The sequence below is a fragment of the Rhinolophus ferrumequinum genome, chromosome 17 (assembly GCF_004115265.2).
Source record: "Rhinolophus ferrumequinum isolate MPI-CBG mRhiFer1 chromosome 17, mRhiFer1_v1.p, whole genome shotgun sequence".
NCBI lineage: Eukaryota > Metazoa > Chordata > Mammalia > Chiroptera > Rhinolophidae > Rhinolophus > Rhinolophus ferrumequinum.
In genome coordinates, this window is record NC_046300.1 from 49,458,673 (window position 1) to 49,482,752 (window position 24,080).

The window sequence follows — 24,080 nt, forward strand, 5'->3', positions numbered from 1 at the left end:
TTATCTCCTGGTTTTTGTCTTGCACTTCATTCCCTCGGTCTTGTTTTCTCAGTTGTCCCATCATCCCTTTGAGTTATCGAGACAGCTATGTTTCCCACTAGATTGTGAGCTCTCCAAAGGTGTTTAAATATCCCCAAATCAGGCACATAGTATGCCCACAGTAGAATGTTGTCAAATGGAAAAATGTGTAATTCCCTTAAACCTGCTAAGGCGTTGGTATGTACTGACAGTCAGATTGGACACAATACCCTTCGACTCTGATTATTTATCCCCAGACTTCTGCCTTTCTCTCATTGAGACATGGCATCCCCAGTGGGTTCCTTACACGTCTGTGCCAGTTGTTGTCATACAGCACAGTCTATGGAGATGCACAATGCCAGCTGAAACTTGGGAGAGAGTGCATTCAAGATGGCGTATTCTAGTGGTATCTTGGTGAGATTAAGGAGGACCATTTCAAATCTGTGGGTTATTGAGTAAGTGTGGAGCTAACTTTTAGAATCAGAGAGTGTGGGAGGCAGGGGATTGGGGCCTTGAGCTCATCTTGTTCACTACCTTCATTTGGTGGTAGAGGTGGGGAGAGCATGGATGCCCAGTGTCAATGAAATGGACAAAGTTGCCTGGTGGGAGAGTGAGGTGCTCTCACTAGAGAGGCTCAGGCAGAAGCTGGAATGGAAGCCCATTTGGTTGTGAATGTTAGGAGGCTTCAAGTTGGGGTGAGACAGTCTGGGTGGAATTGGAACAGAGGCTCTTAAAGGGCTTCTTTTAGCTTCTGGGTGATTTGCTCAAGTCTCACCTAGTTAGAGGATGGGTGCTGGGTTTATGGATTCTTCGGTGCTTTCACTTTTCCCTCGATAAATGGCAGCCTCTCCTTTGTCTTTCTTTTTTCCTAGAACCCTCTTCTTCAATTCACTCTCTTTTCATTTTTGCCCTAAGCCCTTTTCTTCACTCATTTCTTTTCTTATTTTTTATGTACATTTCTTTCCTTTCGTGTATTTTGCTTGTTACTGAGCCTTTCAATAAAGCCAACACGGGACTGGTATATTTGACTCCTTAAGATTAGATTGAAGGAATAGATCTTGAGAAGGGGAAGAGTTAAAGCAAGCTGTGAAAATGAGGTCAGTGGGGGAACCTCCTGCACAGAATCTGGGACACGGTAGATTCCACAGAAATGCTTGTGGAATGAATGAGTATGTAACTTATGTTCACATGTGCTGACATTTCACATTTGCATAATGGCCAGTAGGTTTTGTTTTGTTAATTCATGCAAAAATAGCATTTGAATTTTCTCTCTGATTGGGGTGCTTGTCTTTTAAAATGTGAAGATGAGTGAACAATCTAGAGGTAGTGTTGCATATGTTAGGGTGATTTGGGGTGGGAGTTGTTTGCAGTTTTAAATGGAGACCCCAGATTTGGAATGCAAGGATGCTCACCTCCCATGATGCTGTGGGTGCCAAGGCACCATTGCATGAAGCCGGGCTTAATTCTATTTACAACCCAAATGAGATTCCAGGCATATTTGCCAAAGTCCACAGCCTTCTCAGCACTCCTGCCAGTGTTACTGTGGCCGACGTGGAGCATCTGGCCAAGGCTGTACTTTTGGGGCAGGATGGTTGACTCTCTGGAGTTTGCTTATGCAAATGAGTTCACAAATTGATGCAAATTAGAGAAGAAAGGGAGACCCCGTTCAGGTGGCCTGGGCCAGTGCTCTAGGACTTCCAGAGGCTCAGCGGAGCAGACTTTGGGGGTCTTACCTATTTTAATGTTCACTGCCAGGAAATCTGATGTAAACACTTCATCCCAAGGGTTCTATTCTGAACTCTCACTGTGCTGCCAGGAAATTCTTCTGGGCACTGGCCTGAAATTCCCTCCTAGTGTTGCTATGTATTGCCTCATGCCCAGGACTGCGATGGAAACGGACAGTTCAGGATGGTCAGGAATATGACCAGGAATACGCTTCAAACTGGCAGAGGGGATGCTGCTTATTGTAGGAGACTGATTGTGTGCCGTTGAGTGTATTGTGGAAAGAGAGCCCCAGATTGTCATTGGTCTTAAAAACACAAAACTGAAAAGCTACAAAGCAAAATGCACAAAAACACAGTAATTCCAGTTTCAGCAAACGTATCAAGGCTGAAAAATAGTGTCTGAACCAGAACCTGTAAAGAAAATAACAGCCTGACGAAGGAGTGGGCAGTGCTGTCTGGGTAGCAAAGAGACATGCCTAGCTCAAGTAAAGGTGATTTATTTTGAGGATATAGAGCTTTTTTGTAGACTCCAAAGACTGAAAATAATGCCTCATGGTCCTTGGAAAGGAACCGAGTTACACTGTGCTCAGTGGGCCATCATCTCTGATTCTCTTTTATGCATTTATTACGCAGTTTATTATTGTAATTCTACTAGGAGCTGACACTTGCCTTCATGGAAATTATAGTCTAGTGGGAGAAACAGAACAGTGATAGAGGAGTGTGTGTATGTGTATGTGTGTGTGTGTGTGTGTGTGTGTGTGTGTCTATGTGTGTGTGTGTAGTGGTGATGGTGGTGGTGGGTGGGCGGGGGGACATTTTTTATATAATGTGGCCACATGAATTATATGACATTTTTAATATAATTTAAGTATAATCTCTGAGGAAGTGACATTTCAGCCAAGATCTGAATGATGAGAATGAGCTATCCAGGTTAAGAGTGAAGGAGAAAGTAGCCTGGAAATAACCCAGCCCAGCAGCAAGCTTTGTCCAGAGACCCAGTGAAAAGGGGACTGAGATAATTTGCCCTTCAGGTAGTTTTCCACATCAGACACGTTAGGAGAAGAAGTTTGCTGATTTCTTAGTACAAAATAGCTTATGAATAAAATTCAAAGCACGATAAAAATTAAACAATGTACGTGATAAAAATATTCCTTATTCAGACAAGTTTTAATGCCCAGATTTGGGGGTATCTGTGGCACAGTTTGGAACCTCAGATTGCTGTGGAACTTTTCTATATTGATAATTTTGCTCTAGGAGAGTCAAGAAATATCCTTCCCTCCCTCTTTCCCTTTTTTCCTTTCCTCCCTCTCTTCGTTTCTCCCTCCCTTTCTCCTCTGGTTCAGCAATATCACCCAAGGGCAGGCAGATCAGTGAGTAAACCTTTTTTCTATTGGAATCAATTTTGCTCAGTAAAACCTTTTTATGTGAAGTCCAGCAAGTGTACATTTTAAAGCTTCTATTCTATTTAAGAAATCTAATTTTTTGTCAATCTTTAACGTAGCTGGAGAAATGAGTAGATTTTGTTAATTTTGCCATGTCAGTAGATTTCAGTTTTTCTCTAGGCTTTGTCAGATATTTTCAACCAAAAAAAAAAAAAAATTATAGCTGGAGTAAGTTTTGTAAAAACCTTAGTCTGAGTAATTGGAGACCTTATGTATTGATGGAAAGACTGGACAGGTGACCTGACAGTGTGGTTGGGAGGAGGAGGAAGGCATGGGGATCAAAAGTTCCTAAAGGACCTTACAGTCTGGAACTTTGAGGATTGTCTATTTCAGGCATTTTTGTGGACCTGTTTCTGAGCCTTTCATTTACTTCTTAAAGATTGTAAGTATTTCTTAGGAATAGTTAAATGATCAGTGAAGTTATCGATGAGAGTTTTTCTGAATTCTCTAACAGTGTTGTAACGTACACTTCGATATTTGTCATGAGAAATCAGTTAGTTTGCTGTGCCAAAGTGATCTTGACAAGTTACTGTGAGAGGAGCCCAAGGAAGAGTTTTGGTGCTTTCTGAAATCAAATGCTCTGAGGCTCTTGGGGACATCCTGGCAGGCCCTACACTTGGTAGTTGCCATTTCTTGGGGGCAGGGCTGACCCCTGGTGGCGGTACTGTTCATGCCTGGATGCACTCGGAGCTGTCAGAGGTCATTCTGACTGATTCAGAATTATTATCCCAGAGGAAGGGCAGGTTGTTTACAAACGTCCATGTCCCATGCATGAATGTTTTATGTCCAAAACTAATGAAGAAATGATCATCCAAAATGAAGGTTAATTAAAGAAACGCAGATGTCTCTTGACACTTGGAAGCACAAATGATTCAGTAAGGTGGGACTCACAAAACAGCTTAAAAGCTTAAAACATGGAAGTCTCCCACCAGAGTTTGAGGAGCAGAGCTCTTTCTCTTCCATTCTGAATATTTAGCCGGATGGTCAATGACCGCTGGCTATTAAAGATACGTCATGTGACTTCCAGGGTGCGTCTTTCCATTGAACTTTGAATTAGTCTAGGCTGAAATCCGTGGTAGTGTCTCTCCCTAAGCATCTGTCCACATGCTCCTCCTCTCTTTCCGTCCATCTCCCTCTCTCATCTGTTCTTCTTCCTCTTCTTGTCTGTTTGCCTCTCTAGCATTCATTTCTGTCTGCCTTTGGTTGTCTTCCTTCCCTCAGCCAGAGTCCAAAGAAGATTGTGCCCTGTCTTTCCTCTTCTCCTGACCTCTGGTTGTATCTTCTAAATGGCCAGAGAGAAGGCTCTCTTGCTTTCATGAAAGGCCTCTTTTCCGAAAAAGCACCACCAGTCCATCAAACATTCCCAGCGCACACATGCCTTTGCACAGCTAAGGAATGGATCTTCAGCAATGTTTGCCCTGCACTTCTGCCCTCCCAGTGCCTCTCTTCAGGCATCCAGCACCCCCTCGTTTCCCTTCCAAGTGCTGCGATGCTGTTTACTCTCCCTGGGCTGCCAATATAAACCCATGTCGAAAGGTGTTCGTTTGATTTGGCAGAGAACATATTATTCATATCGGGCCCTGTGTGCTTGTTTTCTACTGAGCCTCTTTGACTTGTAGTCCTTGGCAAGCTCTGGTCCTACACACAGCACTGCTACATGCTGCTCAGATGGGGCAGAATTGTGGTGTTTTCCCTTTGGACTCTAAAAATGAAGCTCCCACCTCCATACTTTGTACGTTAAAGGGTGGTCTCATTGTCTGAATGACCCTTTAAATGTAGGCTGGGCTGACGTAGACCCAGTGGGGCAAGGCTTTTTGGCATGTATGATGGGCTCAGTACCTAATGCTGACTACAGGGAGAAGGTGGCTACCAACTTTAGATGATACATTTTGCATATTCAAACCTCAGTTCTAGAATAAAAATGTGTAAATTAGGTTGAAACATGAAATTCTTGACATTTGACCATTTTTGACCTACAGAAACAGTGACTTCATGTGGTTCAACTTAGTAAGATTGACTGAATAGGAGGAGTGGGGCTGGTTTAAAAGGATCTTCTACTTTCTATTTCATTAATTCATTTATTCAAGACACACCTATTGAGCATGCTTCTTGTGTTTAGCATTTTAGTAGATGTTGGGGTTACCACAGGAGAGCGAGTCCGGTGCCTGCCCTCTACCAGGAAGACAAACACTCAACCAACTTCAGTACAGGAGTCAGGTGTTCTAAGGAAAGTCTGTCCATGTGCTGAGGGTCCAGTGGGGTGGCCGACTGTCCTGGTTTGCCTGGGACTGTCCCAGTTCTTATAGGGAAAGTCCTGGGAAGAGTAGGACCAGATTACTTGGGCCTGGGGCAGTTAGGGATCCATGCAAAGATAACAATTCTATGGTTTAAGGAGCTTATGATTGGAAGTGAAACCACCCCTCTAATCTGGGAGAGATAAAAAAGCACATTAGCAAAGTAAAAGCTCTGTGAAGTCTCAGTGGAGAAAGATGTTTAATTTGTTTAACCAGGATTTCTCTAATTTATTTGACCCTGGAACTCTTTTTGTACTAAACATCCTTTGAACATCTTTGGGTTCTCCCCTCTTTGTCCTTTGGGGAAAAATTACATCATTTTCTATCCTAAATTGCACATTATTGCCTTATATTATTAGTCTGATCCATGATTCAGGCAACAATTAGTATTAAAATAGCCCATCACAAGAAAATTTAGGAATAATTCAATCTTGGGATTAAAAGGTTTTTCAGAAGGGTTACTAATGTACTGTGGAGGGTTGTGAGTTACCGCAAAGCTATTTTTTCTGGCTGACACACTCAGACTCAGGCTGGCTGCTCACCTCTTTTTACAAGTGTGTTTTTTGAACCAAAGTCTGAACCAAGTTGTTATGGAAACGAAAACAGTCTCCTTGCCTGAGAGCAGTTCCTCACTAATAATTAGAGAGCATGGTTGAGCAAACTTTAGTGGAAACGATTACTCTTTGCAAAGCACAGGTAAGCCTAAAAGATTGAACAGGTGTTTTTTGGCCTTCGCACTTTCCAGCCCTAGAAAATTTTCATTTGGAAAGAGCTGAGCAAGCTCATGTTTTGAGTCTTTCCTTACTTTAAAAAGGAAAGTAATCTTCTAATATTATGATTATTTGCTCCTTAAGTTTATATTTTTAAAGACATCTCTTAAACCTATAGAGTTTCTTTTTTTTTTACGTTTATAAATTTTTTTTTAATTTATTGGGGTGACAATTGTTAGTAAAATTACATAGATTTCAGGTGCACAACTCTGTATTACATCATCTATAAATCCCATTGTGTGTTCACCACCCGGAGTCAGTTCTCCTTCCATCACCATATATTTGATCCCCCTTACCCTCATCTCCACCCCCCACCCCCCTTACCCTCTGGTAACCACTAAACTATTGTCTGTGTCTATGAGTTTTTGCTTCTTCATTTGTTTGTCTTGTTCTTTTGTTGTTTTCAGTTTTATATACCACATATCAGTGAAATCATATGGTTCTCTGCTTTTTTTGTCTGACTTATTTTGCTTAGCATTATACTCTCAAGATCCACCCATGTTGTCACAAATGGTTCTGTTTTATGTTTTCTTACCGCCGAATAGTATTCCATTGTGTATATATACCACAACTTCTTTATCCATTCATCTATCGAAGGACATTTTGGTTGTTTCCATGTCTTGGCCACCGTAAACAAAGCTGCAATGAACATTGGAGCACACGTGTCTTTATGGATAAGTGTTTTCAGATTTTTTGGGTAGATACCCAGGAGAGGGATTGCTGGGTCATATGGTAATTCTATTCGTAATTTTCTGGGGAACCTCCACGCTGCCTTCCATAGTGGCTGCACCAGTCTGCATTCCTACCAACAGTGTATGAGGGTTCCTTTTTCTCTACAGCCTCTCCAACACTTGTTACTATTTGTCTTGTTGATGATAGCCATTCTGACTGGGGTGAGGTGATATCTCATTATGGTTTTTATTTGCATTTCTCTGATGATTAGTGATGAGCATTTTTTCATATGTCTATTTGCCATTTGTATGTCCTCTTTGGAGAAATGTCTCTTCAGGTCGTCTGCCCATTTTTCAATTGGGTTATTTGTTTTTTTTTCTTGAGTTTCATGAGTTCCTTGTATATTTTGGATATTAGCCCCTTATCGGAGGCACTGTTTGCAAAAAATCTTCTCCCATTCAGTTGGTTGCCTCTTTATTTTGTTGATGGTTTCCTTTGCTGTGCAGAAGCTTTTAAGTTTCATATAGTCCCATTTGTTTATTTTAGCTTTTAGTTCCCTTGCCTTTGGAGTCAAATTTATAAAACGCTCTTTGAACCCAAAGTCCATAAGTTTAGTACCTATGTTTTCTTCTATGCAGTTTATTGTGTCAGGTCTTATGTTTAAGTCTTTGATCCATTTTGAATTAATTTTGGTACATGGTGACAGATAGCAGTCCAGTTTCATTCTTTAGCACGTGGCTATCCAGTTCTCCCAGCACCATTTATTGAAGAGGCTGTCTTTTCTCCATTGTATGTTTTTTGCTTCTTTGTCAAAAATTATCTGTCCATATTTATGTGGATTTATTTCTGTGTTCTCAATTCTATTCCATTGGTCTATGTGTCTGTTTTTCTGCCAATACCATGCCATTTTGATTATTGTAGGCCTGTGTACAAGCTAAAGTCAGGGAGTGTGATAGCTCCAGTATTGTTCTTTTTTCTTAAGATTGCTTTGGCTGTTCAGGGTCTTTTGTGGTTCCAAACAAATCTGATGATTTTTTGTCCTATTTCTTTAAAAAATGCCATTGGGATTTTGATGGGGATTGCATTAAATCTATATATTGCTTTGGGTCATATGGCCATTTTAACTATGTTGGTTCTTCCAATCCATGAGCACGGAATGTCTTTCCATTTCTTTGTGTCTTCAATTTCTTTAAAAAATGTCTTATAGTTTTCAGCATATAGGTCTGTCACATCCTTGGTTAAGTTTATTCCTAGGTATTTTATTCTTTTTGCTGCAATTGCAAAAGAAATTGTTTTTTGTATTTCTTTTACTGAGATTTCATTGTTAGTATATAGGAATGCAGTGGATTTTTTTTTTTTTTTTTTTTAAATTCCGGTTTATTGTTGGACAACATTGTTTCACACATACATCAAACAGGCCAAAAAAAATAAACAGCAACTTCATAGACAAAAAAAAGGAAAAAAGAAACCTTTTATCTTTGGCCTTTTTAACCATCTCATACAAACCAACTACTTATAGTACAGCTAAGTACATACACAAAAAAAGTTACTGGAATGCTCGGAATAAGATTGTTTTTTTGTTGTTGTTTTTGCTTTTTTTACAAGGTTTTTTTTCTCCTTTGAGATTATAATGAACATGGTCACACCACAAGTAAAGTCAGAAGTAGGACAGAGAACGCTCCAAAGGCTGGTTTGGTCATCACGAGATCATTAAAAATGGCTGACCCCTAACAATATGTACAAAAATATAAAATGTAAATAAAAAATACAAACAAATTTTCCTTTTTAAAGTACTTTTAAGAAAAAAAGCAGGGCCTTGGAAGTTTTGGTTCTTTTTTCCTCCCCTGTTGCAAATTCACGTTGTGGTTTTGGTTGGGTGGTGGAGAGCGTGTCGTTATCTGCGGGTGGCACTGCCCGTGGTGGGCGGGCAGGTGGGCGGGACTCTCTACTCGAAGGTGACCACGTTTAGATTCTGAGACGGGAAGTGGAAGGTGAATAGGTCACGGCGGCCTTTTTTTATTTTTAAGTTTAACTTTTCCTTTTTTGCTGTCTAGTCATCTTCATCAGTCTTCTGCTTCTTGGTGTCAACATCGTCATCCTCATCATCTTCAGCTGCCCGCTTGCCCGTAGTTGCCTCAGCCTCCTCATCTTCATCCTCTTCCTCACCATCACCTTCCTCCTCCTCCTCCTCCTCCTCTCCTCCTTCTTCCTCTTCTTCATCTACCTCATTGTCAGCCTCCTGCTCCCCATTTTCCTCATTAGCGTTCCCGTTAGCAGGTGCGTCTCTTCCATTTTCTGCCTCCTCCACAACTTCCTTCTTCTCCTTTAAGTCCTTGGTGGTGATCTCGGAGCTGGTGTCCACGGCCGCGTCTGACATGGTGGGGCACGCCGGTGATCCTAAGCAGCGGATTAGAAAGAAAACGAGAGTTCGAAGACTCTAGCGAAAAAGCTGCCGGAGTCCGCGGCGGCGGAAGAGGCGCGCGGCGGAGGTGGTTGCGGCGAGTGGGGAGCCAGACACGGGAACAATGCAAAGATGGCTTTTCAGAGCAGCTGCAGTGGACTTTTGTATGTTGATTTTGTAGCCGGCAACTTGACTGTATTCGTTGATTGTTTCTAATAGCTTTTTGGTGGAGTCTTTAGGGTTTTCTATATATAGCATCATGTCATCTGCAAAGAGTGACAGTTTAACTTCTTCATTCCCAATTTGGATGCCTTTTATTTCTTTTTCTTGCCTGATTGCTCTGGCAAGGACTTCCAACACTATGTTGAAAAGCAGAGGTGATAAGGGACAGCCCTGTCGTGTTCCTGAACATAGAGCAAAGGGCTTCAGTTTTTCACCATTAATTATGGGGGTTTGTCATGTATGGCCTTTGTTATGTTAAGGTATTTTCCTTCTATACCTATTTTATTAAGTGTTTTAATCATAAATGGATGTTGTATCTTGTCAAATTCTTTTTCTTCATCAATTGATATAATCATATGATTTTTGTCCTTTATTTTGTTTATGTGATGTATCACATTGATGGATTTGCGGATGTTGAACCATCCTTGTGCCCCAGGGATGAACCCCACTTGGTCGTGATGAATAATCTTTTTAATGCATTGTTGTGTTCGATTTGGTATAATTTTGTTTAGGATTTTTGCATCTGTATTCATCAGAGATATTGGTCTGTAGTTTTCTTTTTTTGTGTTGTCCTTACCAGGTTTTGGTATCAGGGTAATGTTGGCCTCATAAAATGAGTTAGGGAGTACTGTCTCTTCTTCAGTTTTTTGGAAGAGTTTGAGCAGGATTGGTATTAGATCCTCTTTGAAGGTTTGGTAGAATTCACTAGTGAAGCCATCTGGTCCAGGACTTTTGCTTTTGGGAAGGTTTTGGATGACTGATTCAATTGTGTTACTGGTGATCGGTCTGTTTAGATTTTCCAGTTCTTCATGGTTCAGCCTAGGAAGGCTATATGTTTCTTTGAACTTGTCCATTCCTTCTAGGTAATTGAATTTGGTGGCATATAGTCCTTCATAGTATTCTTGGATGATCCTTTGTATTTCTGTGGTGTCTGTGATAACTTCCCCTTTTTCATTTCTGATTTTGTTAATTAGTGTCTTCTCTCTTTTTATCTTAATGAGTCTAGCCAAGGGTTTGTCAATTTTGTTAATCTTTTCCAAGAACCAGCTCTTTGTCACATTATTTTTTTCTATTGTCTTTTTGTTCTCTATTTCATTGAGTTCTGCTCTGATTTTTGCTATTTCCTTTCTTTTACTGACCTTGGGTTTCATTTGTTCTTCTTTTTCTAGTTCTTTAAGGTGTAACATGAGGTTATTTATTTGGGATTTTTCTTGTTTCTTGAGATAGGCCTGTAATGATATAAATTTCCCTCTTAAAACTGCTTTCGCTGCATCCCCAAAAGTTTGGTAGGATGTATTTTCATTGTCATTTGTTTCTATGTATCTTTTGATCTCTCCTCGTATTTCTTCTTTGACCCAGTCGTTCTGTACAAGTATGTTGTTTAATCTCCATGTATTTGTGTTTTTTCCTGCTTTCTTTTTGCAGTTGATATCCAATTTCAAAGCCTTGTGATCAGAGAATATGCTTGGTATGATTTCAATCTTCTTAAATTTGCTGAGGCTGATTTTATGTCCCAATATGTGGTCTATCCTTGAGAATGTTCCATGTACACTAGAAAAAAATGTATGGTGATGTTTTAGGATGAAGTGCTCTATATATGTCAATTATGTCCATTTCATCTAATGTGTCATTTAGGGCTGCTATTTTGTGATTTATTTTCTGTTTGGATGATCTATCCATAGCTGTAAATGATGTATTTAAGTCCCCTACTATAATTGTGTTTTGGTCAATTTCTCCCTTTAGTTCTGTTACTAGTTGCTTGGTATATTTCGGTGCTCCCTGATTAGGGGCATAAATATTGATGACTGTTGTGTCTTCTTGTTGTATAGTCCCCTTTACCATTATGAAATGTCCATCTTTGTCTCTTGTTACCTTTTTCACCCTGAAGTCTGTTTCATCTGATATCAGTATGGCTACATCTGATTTTCTGTGGATAGCATTTGCTTGGAGTGTCAATTTCCACCCTTTCACTTTGAGTCTATGCTTGTCCTTGTAGCTGAGATGTGTCTCTTGGAGACAGCATATGGTTGATTTTAGTTTTTTTGTTTTTTTTAAAGATTTTATTGGGGAAGGGGAACAGGAATTTATTGGGGAACAGTGTGTAATTCCAGGACTTTTTTTTTTTTTTCAAGTCAAGTTGTTGTCCTTTCAATCTTAGTTGTGGAGGGTGCCGTTCAGCTTCAAGTTGTTGTCCTTTCAGTCTTAGTTGTGGAGGGCGCAGCTCAGCTCCAGGTCCAGTTGCTGTTGCTAGTTGCAGGGGGCACAGCCCACCATCCCTTGCGGGAGTCGAACCGGCAACCTGTGGTTGAGAGGACGTGCTCCAACCAACTGAGCCATCCCGGAGCTCAGTGGCAGCTCAGGTCAAGGTGCCGTGTTCAACCTTAGTTACAGGGGTGCTGCCCACCATACCTTGCAGAAGTCGAGGAATCGAACTGGCAGCCTTGTGGTTGAGAGCCCACTGGCCCATGTGGGAATCGAACCAGCAGCCTTCGGAGTCAGGAGCATGGAGCTCCAACCGCCTGAGCCACCGGGCCACCCCCTGGGGTTAGTTTTTTGATCCAATCTGCTACTCTGTGCCTTTTAATTGGTAAGTTCAGTCCATTTACATTTAGAGTGATTATTGATATGTGAGGATTTCCTGTCATTCTATCTTTAGTTTTCTGGAAGGCTGTGTCTCCATTGTTTCTTTGCCTTTTTGTTGTTGTCTATTATTTCTGTGTGGTGGTATTCTCTGATGTTTCCCTCTGTTTCTTCTTTTATTACAGTATATATTTCAGTTCTGGATTTTTTTTGAGTGGTTACCCTTAAGTTTATGTAAAAGAAAGTTTGATATTTAGAGTATTCCATTTTCTTCAGCATGCTTACTTTCTCCATTCCCATATTCCGGTTCAAGCCTTTACTCTCCCCCCTTTTATGTTTTGGTTGCCACAAATTGTCCCTGTTGATGGTGGTCGAATAGACTCCTTTAGTATTTCTTGTAGTGCAGGTCATGTATTAGAAAATTCCCTCAGCTTCTGTATGTCTGGAAAGGTTTTTATTCCTCCTTCATATCTAAAGGATATCTTTGCTGGATATATTATTCTTGGCTCATAATTTCTCTCTTTCAATAGTTTGAATATTTGGTTCCACTCCCTCCTGGCTAGTAGAGTTTCTGCTGAAAAATCTCATGATAATCTCATGGGCTTTCCTTTGTAAGTTACCGTCTTCTTTTCCCTGGCTGCCTTGAATATTCTTTCTTTGTCATTGATTTTAGAGAGCTTCAGTACAATGTGCCTTGGAGAAGACCTGTAGGGATTGAGGTAATTAGGTGTTCTATTTGCTTCTTGGATTCGAGGATCCAGTTCTATCCACAAGTTTGGGAAGTTTTCATTGACGATTTGTTTGAATATATTCTCTGTTCCCTTCTGTCTTTCTTCTCCTCCTGGTATGCCCATTATTTTTATATTGCTCTTTCTGATGGAGTCAGAAAGTTCTTGTAGGGTTCTTTCATTTCTTTTAAGTCTCAAGTCTCTTTCTTCTTCCATCCATGTCATTTCCAGGTTTCTATCTTCGATGTCACTGATTCTTTCCTCCATCTGGTCAACTCTACTACCTAAGCTGGCTATTTCAGTCTTAATTTCTTCTATTGAGTTCTTAATCTCCAGAAATTCTAATTGGTTCTTTTTTAAAATTTCAATCTGTTTCGTAAAATGCTCATGTTGTTCTTTGATTGTGTTTCTGAGTTCATTAAACTGCCTTTCTCTGTTTTCTTGCATCTCATTGAGTTTTTTCAGAACTGCAATCTTGAATTCTCTGCCATTTTAGTCACATATTTCCATATCTTTAAGTTCCTTTTCTGGATACTTTTCACTTTCTTTCTGAGCTGTCTTGTTGCCTTGGTTATTCATGGCAATTACTGATTTATTATTTGTCTTCCTAGACATCTACGGGAGTGGCTTCTGCAACAGGTTGATAGGAAGAGGTCTTTCTTTTGTTTTCCAGTACTTGTTTGTAGAATGTTTTATTTTCTCTCCGACTGCAGCCTTTTTTCCTCTGTGACACCGTAGTGCTATGTTTCGTCTGCACTATTCCAGCTTCTCATACAATGGGGGGATTCCCTGGGAGACGGGCTTCTCCTCTGTTTATAGTTCGCCCGGGTCACAGGGTGCAGTGTGCGTGTGGGTATGGGGAGAGCTGTTGAAGTTCCAAAGCTCTTACTGCACCAGATTCAGAGCCCGTATATTTCAGCAGTTCTGTTTACTCCTGCAGGGATCCACTCAGATAGGTGGGGCCAGGGGCGGGGTGAGTTGTGAGAGGTGGCCCAGAACAATGGCGGCGACCACCACCACAGCCTGTCCTGCTTCCACAGCTCCCTCCCCTTTGCCAGAACTAGTTGGGCTGCGAATCTGTGTCTGTGGTCCACAGTTCTCAGAACAGCGAATATTTTGTTCTTTTGATCTGACACTGCTACTGTTCTGCTTCTAGCACCAGGCAGATGGTGGTGGGGCGAGCTCTGGGAGGGTAGGGAGGGGGCGGCTTGTCTCAGTGCCTAAGGCTTCCGCTCTCTGCTCAGCAGTGAGGGTTTAAACCACCGTTTTCAGCCTTCTTCCCTCAGTCTTTTCTCTGAGGTCTCTGCCGTGAGTGTTGGGTTCAGCTCTGTTATATGCTGCCCCCTCAGCCCTGTGGGTCATAAGCGGAGCCCTAGCAGTCCAAGTTCTTCCCTCTCGTGCAGCTGCGGTAGTTCTGGGATGCAGCGCGCTCGGAGCACTGAGCTAGGGCTTCGTCCTGCGTCCGCGTGGCTCCGTCTCTGCACTTCTCCCTTCCTTCCTTCCCCGCTCGCACGATTCGCCCACCTTTAGGTGAATTCAGTAGTGGGCCTCTTCGTCTTGCCTATCTGCTAAAAGGGAGTCCTTTGGGGAGTTATAGTTTTTCGATTAGTGTAAATTCCAGAGGAGATTTACAGTATCTCACCTCATGCCGCCATTTTGATGATGTCTGCAGTTGCTGTTTTACATAGAGTTTCTTAGAATGTGGTTTGCAACCCTCTTCGAGCTTGTTAAAATGCAGATTTCTGGGCCTCTCTTCAGACCCACTGAGTCAGAAGATCTCGGGGAGGGTCTAGGAATTTGGATGGAATTTGATTCTGTAAACAAGCTCTGGGCTGAGTTTGATACTTGAAGACTAAAGTTTGCTTTGCTCTAGGAATCAGCAAAGTTTAAAGGGCCAAATAGTAAATATTTTAGGCTTTGCAACTCTATTGCAGTGTGAAGCAGCCTTAAACAATACCTAAAGGAATGGCATGGCTGTGTTCCGATACATCTTTATTACTAAGACAGCAGTGGCTGGACTTGGCCCTTGGCTATAGTTTGCAGACCTGCTCTAGGATCTGGAAAATGCTGCCCACTTAATAGGTCCCCTGCTTTCAAAGGTGTTTGTGCTAGAAGTCTACCACTCATCCAGATACCCGCTATAGTCTGGCTTAAAGACATGCAAAAGGAGAATATGCCTTTGCTGGGGAGGGTAGGCAGGGAGTTTTGAATGATTTGATGGCAAATCATTCTTCTGTGGTTATGACTTTTGAAGTGGGTTGGGAATCTTCTGCCACCCATCTTAACTGTGCATAAAGTGATTTCCTGGAATAGGGGCAATAATGGAACTGAACTGATGTATGCGATGTCAGATGGGTAGTAGATTGGAGGATGGGGTTATCACTTTGTGAGGGATATAAATGATAAATGCCTAACTATTACATTGTTTTGTACACCTGAAACTAAGTAAAAAAATAAAATAAAATGGAAAACATGTAACTGCCACAAATGGAAATCCAGGAATATTGCTTTAAAAGAAGGCAACCATTAAAATAAATTAAATCAAAATAAAAAAAAACATACCAAAAAACCAAAAAAGCAGAAGTAAACTGATTAACTTTAATTTATTCTGAGAAAAAACATCTCAGGTTTTTCTTAAAGGAGCAGACAGAAGTTTGGTAGTAGTGGTGATGGGGTTGGTTCGGGAGGTACTGTTTCCCTTTTTTTTCCTCTGCTCCACTTGCTTCTTAGTTAGTGGTATTTTTTGTTTGTTTGTTTTGTTTTGTTGCGCAATTCCTGTTCTGTCTCTGGGACCTGGGCTTTGGAGTCAGGCAAGCCCATTTCTATCCTCAGACTTGGATTTGCCTCTATGTCCTGTATTCATAGGACATTGACCTCTTCCTTGCGAGTACAAATAAGTTCAACAACTTGAACTTTTTTGCTGTTTTCAAATGCACATTCTGTGCTACGTTTATTGTAGCTAATATTTCATTGCTTTTAAAAGGCTTTTGAAGTGAAAGGGGGCCCTGTTCTCTAAATATTTGTACCAGGCATTAGAGAATATCCTCTTAGATGCTTTGTTGTGTTCCATTGGGTTCGGGGTTTGACTGCCTTAACTACATACATCCCACCAGATTATGAGTTTTTCTGCTGCTCTTGTTCAAATATTCTGTTTCTCCAAATGGTTTGCTTAGTTTCAAATTTTCTTTTTATGTGTTTAAGGAAGAAACAGTTTCCCTGGACCACAGCCATGAATGCACCGACTAATGCTGCTTTCAGAATATGTTTCTGTTCACACTCTTGAAGATTTTTTTCTTTGTGTCACAGCAATTCCTTGCTATTATCTTATTTTCTGATTTCTTTTGAAGGGCTAATGATGGTGTCCAATTTGTGCATTTTGTGTTTTAATTCAGTTATGCTCATACTGCAGCTTGTGCTGGAAACATAATGGCACACACACCTGAGGTTTTTTCTTTGATTCAGCCTTAAAATCTGTTTCCCACATGGCTTGAGTCTGTGTATTGTGGTATCATTAGCTTGTATAGCTTTGCGATGTCATTGTCAACTCTGTTATCAAATACAAGAACATTTTCTTTTGACATATTTATATCCGCTTCCAAAACTACTTTGTATTCTTTTATCACAAGGTGATTTTAAGCCTTCCCTTGTTCGTCGTTGTTTATTGTTTTTTAAACGTTGGTTTTGTATATTTTTAAAATATGAGAATGTATGCTTTGTTTCTCCATTTTCCCTCTTGATTTTTTTATTCCTTCTTCCCAATGCATTTTTACTTTTGGATGCATTTCATCCAAAAACCATTTACTCAGTGCTTCCTATGGCAACAAATAGCCCGTCACTCATTTGCATGGACTTTTGCATAGCCTGCTCCCTAGAGGTTATGCTTTCTTCTCTGGTTGCAGGGGTTTTAAGTGTCTATTTGGGGCAGCCTCTAGTGGGTTTAGAAAACTTGGAGCCAGAAGTCAAAGGGCCTGAGTTTCCAGTGCAGCCCCAGCTCCCTGGCTGAGTGACCCCGAACCTCAGGCCCCTTCTCTGCAGTATCTCCCTGAGAGGGGCATGTAGCACAGGCATGTCAGCTGTCTAGCATATGCCTGCCAGAAAGCCAGTGCCCCATAAGCAGGGGCTGTTACCATGATAACAAGGAAAAGGTGGATGAAGCCGTGTTATCTGCTCCACAGCATGAATCTCTTTCCATCTACTTCAGAAGAAATACCATCTATCTGAATATGCCAGTTCCCATGAGTCCTGTCTATTTCCGACCTGAAATGCTGTGATGTGTTACATTTTCAGCCTGCAAATTCAAATTCTTTGTCTGTGGCTCACTATTTTGGGTATTGGACCCAGTCATTTCGCAGGGAGGATTTGGCAGGACATCTTCCATTTTCTTGGTTTCACTCCTCGTAACAGAAATGGTAGGTGGAGCAGTCACACTTCACCACCAGGTTGCTGCCCTTTCAGGAGGTGTTTTTCAATTCTGCTGAGCACTGGAGGCTCTTTGGGCTTTTTTATGGGATAGTTAGCTTTGGCGAATTCATGGCTGCGGAGAATAATCCTGTCCCCATACTTGATCCTTCCCATTGTAAAGTTTCCACGAGAGTTTAGTTTTTAGGAAACATTTTTACTTTCTTTCGTTAAAACCATCATAACATGGTGACAGTGCTATTGCAGAAGCTGATGAAGGGCCCGAGACAAAGCTGTGTGACGAGTGCAGAATATTCTACTTCAGCCTCTTGTGATTGCTGTTGAGATGATGTTTCCTTAATTTCCCTGGTTTCCTGTGTGGTTGGATTCTTGCTTCTCTGTCCCCAACTTTTATCTTTAACCTGCAGAGAATGTTGCTGCTTTTGGAGCTCACGAGCAATGTATATATTCTCAAATTTTAGCTCTGTGAAATTGGTGGAAAATCAGGGAAGGAGAATTTCTTTTTTAAAAGGATTATCTTATTTAACAATATTACCTTATTTCCACTGATCTGTCATCTGTTTCCATGGAAATAGAATTAGGAGATAGTTTCTGACTATCATTTTCAGGGCTGGCTCCTGATTCCCATTCCAGTTTCCATAGAGATGGAAGCAAAACTGGGGAAGACAAGGTAAAAAGGATTATAAAAGTGAGCTGCCATGTGTACTGTGATCCAGACCCTTCTCTGGAGGTTACAGTTTGGTCATGAGCCCTCTGTGATGCTGGTGCTTGCAGGAAAACCAGGGGTTAATACTTAGAAAGTGGCCTTCCCCCTAAGACGAGAGGCTCTACTGTTTTCCACACTTCTCTTTGTCTTCTAGAATCGGCTTCAAAGACAGCTTGAGCCTCCATGGATACTTACCCCTGCCTCTGTTTTAGAATTGTTTCTAAAGCAGTTGAGACAATCAAGTATTGATTGCCTGGCCATTTCGGTATCTCTGGTCTCCCAAGGTGGACAGGAAGAGAGAAGCTGGCTTTTGTCTGCCAGGAGTTCAGCCTCCCTGAGTCCACACACTGGCAGAAGCTCTTACATTTTCTGTCTGCTTTAGTAAGCAGACACAGGAACAAAAAGGCAGGGTTGAGTGGCATTGTTACAAACTGTGCTTTGCTGTTTCTGAGGGCTGTCTTGGTTGTTTGCCTGGAAATTATGAAATTGGCTGTATGTTTTTACTTAAGTCCAATCAGTCTGCATTTTCAACAGTCAGGAGCCGATTAATTGATGTGATGAACAGAAATAATCTATAATGTCATAATAAAAAATGATGCTCTTTGAAGGAAGCAGTTTTAAAATAAATAGGGATGAGATAGGATGTTTGAGTGGGCTTCCGCTTTTGGGTACAGGGCTTTTTGTTCTGGGCTACAGAACGGCAGAGTCTGAGACTGTAAGGGTTGGGCTGTCCAGGGAGGGCTTGGTTTCCAGAATCTCTAGGTTCTTTGTTCGGAAGGTACTTTAGGTGACAGTCTTGGAGGTTCATTTGTATAGCAGGCGTGTTTCTTAAACTTCAGCGTGCATACTGATTCAAGATGGCAGTGCCTGTTCCGTCTCTGCCTGCACTGTCAACCCTTTTGGGGAGAGAAGGTAGAAAGCAGTGGCTTGAAGCTCTCCCCTGAGAGGCTATACATAGCTCATCCTGGGAAGGTCATTTGACCTTCATCAGAGGTCCAGCACCTTTTCAGTTTTGAAAGAAGAAAAAAATGGGAATGAGAAACAGCCATGAATCCACTGAAGATTAAACTGTTCAGCAGAAACTGGGAACTTGACCACTTGTCTCTTTTGTCAGCATCTCACTAGTTGCATGTGGATTATTGATGTGCAGAAAGATCTGGAAAGCCGGACTTCAGGCAACCTTGCTCTCTTGCTCCCCACAGAGACCCCTTCTGTGGGGATCCTGCAGCTGCTCTTGGCCTAACTGTTCCCCGTTCTTCTCTCTGACACAAGTAGGTCTTGATTCTCCAGGGTGCTTGGCTGAGCCCCCCACACCTCCACCTCCTGCCTGATGAGGAGGAGCCACACCTTAGTGGAATTTTGCTGAGGTCCAGAATCCTTCAGTTGGGTCTTCAGGTCACACCCCTTTTATGGCCAGGGCTATATCTATCTGTGCCCTGGATTTTCTTACCTTTAGTTTCTGAGAGTCTTTTTTCCTTTTTTTTTCATTATACATTTTAACTAATATTTTATTTTCTTTGCTTTTTTCATTCCATCTTAATGGGGAAAGGAAAGTCTTCCAGAAAGGTGGATGTAACATGAAGAACAACCTTAGCTTGACATACTGACTGTACATCTCTGAGACCCTTGCTCGATGCAGTGTCAGGAGGTGGGTGGAGTGAGTGAAGCTCAGTTGACCAGGTGAGACCACACACAGGCTGGTTTGCTGTACACTTGCTTTGTGCCAGGCAAACTCACTTAGAGCTCATGACCCTGAGTGGGCATGCCACAGAGGTCTGTCTTGCACGTGAATGTGTTACCATCTACATTTCACATGTAGAGAAACTGAGGTTTCGTGACTGGAGTCAGCCCAGCTCTGTGAACTACAAAGCTCACACCCACAGCCAGTGAGATACACGAGCTCACTGCTGACGCTGAAGTTCCACCCAGGTTTCCCTCAGTCCAAGGAGACCCGGCCATAGAACTGGGATTAGGGCCCAGGCCTTCTACCTGCCAGCAACTGCTCTCTCCCCGTGTCATGCGGAGTAGCTCTCTGTATAGTTATTATCTTGTTTTCTTTCAAGGCCCAGGTCCTGTGTCCTTAACTTTAGTGTCTTCCAAGAACCATCTGTCTCCTTCCTCAGCAGGTTTGGCTGATCCCCTGCTGATTGGTGTCCTGAGATGTGCTAGGTCAGTAATCCTAGAGTTGGGCGTATTGCATGCACTAAGCCTGTGCTCGTTTGCCTGACCTCCCAGCCTCGGAGGCCCTTAAGGGGAGGGGCTGCATCTTCTCCTCTGACATCCACCAGGTGCTCAGCAAACATCTGCAGAAGGAGGGTACCCAGTACGTGTTAACTCTGAGTAGGGTCTCTGAGCTAGCCAACCATCTGGTTGACTCGGTAGTGATGAATAACAAAGGCTTTCTAGGGTCCCTGTCCCCCAACCAGGTATGGCTGGAGTTGTCCCTCTTCTCTGTGACAATTGGATGGTTCTAGCCTGAGCGGAAACAGCAGAACAGCTGATACTTACAATAGTCATTCTTTACTTACAGTGTAAAAGGGTTTGATCGTAGGGTTCTTAACCAAGCTGTCAGATAGAACATGAAAGTCTTATTTATTATATAAGGAGGTATTTTATAAAGAAATTGAGCTGTGGTGATGAACAGATATTGGACACCAATTATGTTGCTGCTATTAATCAAGATATTCATATTTAGCAGTAACAGCTACCACGAGGGATCGTAAAAGCAAATAAACTTCCCCAGGGATGAATTATGCCATCTGATGGTTAACTTTGTATTAAGCACAGGGGCTGTTTACAATTAGACTTTTTTAAAAAGTTACAAATAACCCTGAATTTAAATAACAGTTAAGGTTAGGCAGACCAACAGAAAGAGACATTGCTATTTCAATTAATTCTAAATAAATTATTGGGTTTTAAAATGTATGCTCCTATTAAAATCTGTCCTAATCTAAACCTCCATCAAATAAAGAATACTTTATTCCATGAGCTCAGAGAGTCGTGTGACTTGCTCCAGCTGATGGGACAGGGGTAGGATTTGAACCCATCACCTATACTTCAAAATGTTTTTCAAGTGCTTTGCCATCAACTGTCTCATTTGCCCTTTAAACAATTCTTGTGAGCTGGCCCAAGTCCCATGTGCATTTTATTGACACGGGCTTTGGAGTTGATTCTGTCTTCTTTCCTAGTGCTCTTGTGATGGAGTCCCTGACAGCTGATTGTGATGGGAAATGTAAGCATGAATGTCCTGGCCAAAGTCTGGCACATTCTAAGCTATCACAATACATGAGCTATTTTTAAAATGGTATTTTTAGTGGTTTGAAGCAAATACCTAAATTTGGAAGCTGGTTTTGGTACCTTGAATAAGCTGGTGGGCTTGAAATGTTGATAAATACACACTTCTGGAAGTGTATTTACAGGCAATAATATTTATCAAAGTTAGGTTGTATTTTGCCCAAAGCTGAAGTTTTAAAATAACTTTAATGCAAATTCTTTTGTTGTCTGTGCCAGGACTGATGAAAACTGAGGATGTTTGGGGTGGACTACTTAGCAGTACAACCTTTTCCAGCACTCACTGCGGAGAACTCATCAGCATTCAATAATCCCGTCAGAGTGAAAAAGTCTATTTGCTTTAAATGAGATTTTACTTGATTGCTATTTTTATTTTGAAAATCCAATTTTAGCTTTTTGTCTCACATAATAATGAGTTTTTTGATAAATATTGTCACCCTTTATTGTGAGTGTAAAGGAGAGGTAACAGCTTTCTGCAATGAGATAGTGTAATAAAATCAGATGTTAGGAGTCTGCTTGTCATTGGCATAAATAAACGCATTTCTTCTTATTGGACAGAGGGAGAGAGGACGTTGGTGGTAACTATGGAGAAATTTGATGGTGCCTTGGGAAATCCAGAGACAGAAGTCTGAAATGCATGTTACTGCCTCATTTGATTCAGAGTGGCCACCATTAGATAACTTTAACAATTAATTCTGGTTGAGTTTCACTTTGCTGTAGGAGAGTGCTCTACACAGGCTGTGGATGACTATTGGGAAAGTGGTCCCTTGGTGATCACTTCCTCCCTGTCGATTTCCTTTGGGACGGCAGGAAATGCTTATCGTGGCACAGGACAGAAAATAAATCCTGGAAGCATCATGTAGCTCAAATAACATTTGAAAATAACAATCAGAGCAGTAAATAGAAGCTGAGGCACAAATTCAGTTAACAAACAGAGGAACTAATCTGTCAGGAATTGGATAGAAACCTATTTCTGAGTTTATTTCACAGCATATTATGACATTTCTTTAAATCACAATTCATCCCCATTTAAAAGATATAATCTACATATTCTCACGAGAAATACTCAGAGACAAAGCTTTCCTATTTCTTCCCCCTGAAGCTGACCTTGTCCCCGCAAAGAACATTTTTTTTTTTTCCACACTGTGAAATACAATTTCTTGGACCCCAACAAAATTGGAATAAAAGCCACCACCGTTGCCGGTGAGTGAGAAAGTGAGAGTTTGGCAGAATCAGGGCTAAAAAATTCTTTTTTTGGTTTTGTTTTGTTTTGTTTTGGCTATTCAAAAATAAATATACTGACGGAGATGCCGGGAGACCCCATAATTCCATAGTATTTGTACCCATTTCTGGTTTATAGTACAGAGTGTCAGCTGAGCTTGCTGGGTAGTTGTGGAGTTCATGACGACCCATACCCTCATTTGGCTGAGAGGAGCCGTGAGCCCACAAAAGTGAGGTGACCTATTGAGGGTCAAATGGCTGGGCAGGGACAGGTCTGGATTTTGCATCCTGGTCTATATGGGAGTGGGGGCAGCCGCTTGCCAATGTGCCCTTTGCCTCTCTAGAACTTTTCTTTCGGGAAGCCCATAATTCTTTTTTAATACCTTAGTGTATTACGTTCTCTCAGTGTCTAGGTTCGCATTTGCTTGAGTTTATGAGGAACCACAAAATAAATGGCTCTTCAACAGAGACTTCAGCAGTGACTGATGGGAACATTGCTCTCGTCTCGGACCTACTTCTTTTCAATTTAGAGAACGTGGAATTGCCTTGACTGTAGAGTCATGTGCTTATTCCAGGGCATCTTTCCCTGTGCATTTGTGATCGTCTTCTTAAATGAGACTCAACCATTAGAGGTCAAGTTCGAAGGCGGCGTATGTTTCATGAACACAAGAACATGTCGTCGTCAGTCTCTTTGACTACGGGAAGCAAAAGCTCTTACAGACCTGGGGAAATGGAGGGATCAGAGATTCAGGGTGGTTGGGGAAGGCCAGAGCCCTGGAAAGTTTTGTCTGAACATTTGCCACCCAGCTGACAAACCCTTGAGGGCAGGTGCTGCCTTGGTCTTTGCTGCCTCCCCAGGACATTCATCACCCATTGAAGGGAATACCAACTACTTCTGTGATTATTCACTGCGTGCTGGGCTCTGTGCTAAGGTCTGTGAACCTTCCTCTTCAGTTGGAGAGGCAGAGAAATGAGGTCACTTGTCCAAGTTCACGAGCTTGGAGTCCCTGTCTGTGTGTGAACCCAGGCTGTGCCCAGCACCAGCGGTAGTAGAACAGGACATTTGTGCCCCGAGAGCTGTCCCCTCGCCTGCCCCATCTTTCCCTTGCTCTTATGGCTGATCCCTACGTGAAAAGAGCCATCATGTGTGTCAGTGCTTTTTGCCTTACATGGCTTATTATTAAATCTGATGAAATTGAATCCATTTTGAGGGAGAGAGCTCCTCTCCTAACCATGATGCATGTTCTCATCCCTTCTTGGCTTAAACTTCTATTTTTCCTTTGATTTAGAGTAGTGAATGTGGGTGAACATGAAGGGAGGTTTTCTACAGAACTGGGATTTCCAGAGCTGCTAGCAGAACGCTGCAGTGTTTGTCTCTGTGAGCAACATTCTGAGGCAAGAATCCAAACCATTACCAGTTCCACTGAGGAGAATGACTTTTAAGGTACCAGTGATGTAGGCAGAAGAGCCCTAACTGCCCTTACGTGACTGCCCCATGGGCCTGAGACAGAGGCCCTGCTGCCTTAGAAGCACGTGGATTTTGCCTATATTTCTAGTAGGTTCTATTCATAAATGTTGGGATTCTTTTGTTG

General features: G+C 41.8%; 2 protein-coding genes across 2 annotated transcripts in view; one reads left to right on the forward strand and one right to left on the reverse strand.

The window, feature by feature from the left end:
* Positions 1-24,080, forward strand: part of CACNA2D3 (calcium voltage-gated channel auxiliary subunit alpha2delta 3) — an 841,437-nt gene that overhangs the window by 45,816 nt on the left and 771,541 nt on the right.
* LOC117037025 (prothymosin alpha) lies at positions 8,514-9,465 on the reverse strand. The gene has a single exon (XM_033132709.1). It carries the CDS (start codon positions 9,295-9,297, stop codon positions 8,971-8,973), a length of 327 nt encoding a protein of 108 aa, XP_032988600.1. The 5' UTR covers positions 9,298-9,465; the 3' UTR covers positions 8,514-8,970.

What these genes read in the sequence shown, in the direction of transcription:
- LOC117037025 (XM_033132709.1), bottom strand. Translation starts at nt 9,297, where the DNA reads ATGTCAGACGCGGCCGTGGACACCAGCTCCGAGATCACCACCAAGGAC.